Source organism: Nicotiana tomentosiformis, chromosome 6 (assembly GCF_000390325.3).
Source record: "Nicotiana tomentosiformis chromosome 6, ASM39032v3, whole genome shotgun sequence".
Lineage (NCBI taxonomy): Eukaryota > Viridiplantae > Streptophyta > Magnoliopsida > Solanales > Solanaceae > Nicotiana > Nicotiana tomentosiformis.
Window position 1 is genome coordinate 19,574,095 of NC_090817.1, and position 3,361 is coordinate 19,577,455.

General features: G+C 35.4%; 1 protein-coding gene across 1 annotated transcript; it reads right to left on the reverse strand.

Annotated features, from left to right (window-relative positions):
- Positions 1 to 357: 357 nt before the first annotated feature.
- LOC104087114 (E3 ubiquitin-protein ligase RMA1H1-like) lies at positions 358 to 3,085 on the reverse strand. The gene is made up of 2 exons (XM_009591516.3): positions 2,894 to 3,085; positions 358 to 1,188 (listed from the first exon to the last, which is right to left on the reverse strand). Exon 2 carries the CDS (start codon positions 1,145 to 1,147, stop codon positions 455 to 457), a length of 693 nt encoding a protein of 230 aa, XP_009589811.1. The 5' UTR covers positions 1,148 to 1,188; positions 2,894 to 3,085; the 3' UTR covers positions 358 to 454.
- Between the last annotated feature and the right edge of the window lie 276 nt (positions 3,086 to 3,361).

The window sequence follows — 3,361 nt, forward strand, 5'->3', positions numbered from 1 at the left end:
GAATATCCAATGAAATATTTTCTTTAATATCCTGCCCTAATAAACTAGCCGTTGCAACTCTTTTTATGGCGCTCGACACCGACCATCTTTTGCATCTCGACCACGGATTTTGCCATCTTCTGGTCGATCTCGACTGAATCTTTTCTCGATATTGCTTAGTCCCAAGTACTGAGACAGATATCGACCCGTAGAGTTATATTGCTTAAAAATGATAAGACAATGAGACCAAGCTTCGGCTTCTTAATAGAATCTTCTATTGTTTAGAGCAGAAATATCAATTGGTTCTAGCGAGTAGTAATTCTGAGAAATTAGCCCGTTTGACCATACAAAAAATTCACTTTTTTTTCGAAAACAATATTTAATCATGAAAAATTCAAATTTCACTTAGAAATTGTATCTATTACAGTACTAAGTAATTTTACAAAGTTTGAGCAATCAGAGAAAGAGAAAGTGGTCAGAACAAGAGAAGACAAGTTACTAAACAACAACATAGGAAAAAACAGATTCTGCTAAGTGATCTATCAGCCTGTGATAGTTGCCTTCTTAACCTTGGACTACTTCTTCCTGCTAGATTATATGAGCTCGGATATGTATATAAAGTAGTCGATGAGTTTCCAAACATCCGCGCATAAACCAATTCCCCTGTCGTCGTGCCACCAGGACTTAGCATAGGTTCGGACATGTAGCTAGAAGTATAAGGTTGCTGCGATGGATGTGATTCGTTAGTTGCTATCGGTGTCTGACCCCCACATCTCGGACTAGGAGGCCGTTGTGGTATGACAATACCAAGATTCGGGGCTTTGTCTTCAGATGGTTTTGTAGACTGGCCGCGACCAAAGAGTGGAATCAACGTTTTCTGAGAGACTTCAGCTTTGCAAACAGGACATTGTGGCTGTTGGTGATCAGTATTTTCGGACGATTTGCTCTGAAAATGAATCCATTTGTAGATGCAAGGCCAACAATAAAGGTGACCACAGAATGTAACAACAGGATCATACACAAGATCCAAGCATATGTTACACTCAAAACCTCCAGAGAGATTGTCGTCAAGCTTATCGTCAACTGTCTTACACTTCTCCAACGAAATATCGTGTTCCTCAAAGTTGGTGTCTGTTATTTCCTCCTGGAAAAGCTGCTCTAAGGCCATATTATGCTTCTTGATGTAATTCTCTGTTTGCTAATATATGCCTGTTAAACATATGCCAAGATGAACAAGGTTAGATTCCAGGATAAGACAGCAGCAATGCGGAAAAAGGTGGAAATTTATGAAAACAAGAACTAGAATAGAACTCTGCAAACAATAAACATGTGAAGTTTATAAGGCAACATTTCTTTTCTCATATCAAACTGCATAATGATTCAAAAGTTTGGCCAAAACCAAACTATTAAGGGGGTTAGGCCAAAAAGAAAAGGCCCTACACAATATTAAATATATGAGGACCTTATTAATTCTAATCCATCAAAAGAAACTATGTTGTCCACAAACTCTCCAAATATAGGTTGCTGAGAAACATTTACGTGGCAAGATCTCGTTCCACCGAAGAGGATTTAATTTCATACATCTACAATCATACCTCTCTATAATAATATTTCTAAATAAAAGCCACACTTTTTTCGAAACCGATGTTATTTTATAATATATATTCTCTATAACAGCACTTCACTTTAACAACCAAAAAATATTAGAACAAATAAGGTTATTATAGAGAGGTTTGACCATATATCGGTCCAAACTAATACCATATGCCTCCAGGCACCAATGGTTCTTGATTATCTAGTGAAGCAACAATTATCTGTATGCATAAGAAAATTTGACAATCTAAACACACACATCTCTAAAAACAGTCTCTAAAAATGTTTTAAATTACTCCTTTTACTCATTAACCTTTCCATCCCCCCCCCCCCCCCAACACACACACACACTCCAACTCCCTTTATTTTACTACTTATGATTGAAAGTAATACATGAATCAGTATAAGTAATCTTTCATTATAGGGCAATTAATCAGTATCAAGTACTAATAATCAACCAATCCATAACTCATAAGAAAATTCCTTAGCAATCTCAAGTGTGCTCTAGATAAGAATCTCTATCATTAGGTCAACTCATGACGCCATTAATAAACAAAAAGTAAAAACGGGACGACTCCATCAGAAAAGATTGTTGTTACTACCTTTCTTGCCTATTTGTCAATGTTACTTGTTCAACCGTTTCTTTTTCTCTTTTTTGAAGAGAGAGTCTATCGGAAATAACTTTTTTGCCTTCTCCGAATAGGGGTAAGATCTGCGTACACTACCCTCCCAGACCCCACTTGGGGATGCAACTGGATTGTTGTTGTTGTAAAAACGGGATGACTGGTACCAATACCACTAAATTAAAGAGGTAATTAAGTTGTCAAGAAATAAAACAAAAATTTAGGGGTCATATTTTACAAGGTAAGTACTACAGCTCTTTGTTCTTAAAAACCAACTCCAGAAAGGTATAATCTTTTGTCCTATTAAGATCAAAATTCGTCAGGATACATAAAACTACAAAATTAGGTGGAGAATACAAAGAAGCACATGTAAAGTTTGCTAGCTATGCAGCTGTAAATAAAAAAAATTGTCCAATCCTTCTTTCTCCATGTCTTCACTCCAGAGGAAATATTAGAAACAGACAACACTGATAAAAGTTTAGACAAGACACTAACAAAGATTTGATTTTTCACAGAAAATTGATGACACCTTCATCCAAATTCATATTCAATGCCCATAAAATCCTTATAGGAATACTCCACGTATAGACAAAATGATCACCCCCAGCAAGAAAGGTAAAAATACCAAAAACCCCACTTAAAAAAGGAAAAAATTAAAACCCCACTAAAGAAAAAAAGAGGGAAATTTGGAGACATACCTAAATATGTTAATATCAAGATTGTTCCTGAAACTGGATACAAATATCAGAATGTTCAATCCAAACACTTGGTCTTGTTATATGGTCTTAGATAAAGTGAAAGATGAAGTAATAATCTGTATATTCTGTGGAAACAGAGGTGAAAGTAGAAGGTGGAAAGATAAAAGTAGCGTTGAAGAGGAGATGAAGGAAGAGGTTTGAGTTGAGGTCTATATATATACTGCTTTTTTAAGACGCGCCTATAGAATATAGATACTGGTTTTTTGTATGTATTGCAAATTTAGCGTGTATAAATAAAGTATTTGTACTATATAATACAAAACTATAATAAGGATACTTAATTAATGGTCACACTTCGTCTGGATTGCAAAGGCCAAAAAAATGAAAAATACATGGAAACCCATGAGCCCTTTCACTCGTCATCCAATATTTAATTTTTCTTTTTTAAACTTCCATCTCCCTTACTTT

Coding starts and splice junctions, on each gene's coding strand:
- LOC104087114 (XM_009591516.3), bottom strand. CDS start 1,147: ATGGCCTTAGAGCAGCTTTTCCAGGAGGAAATAACAGACACCAACTTT.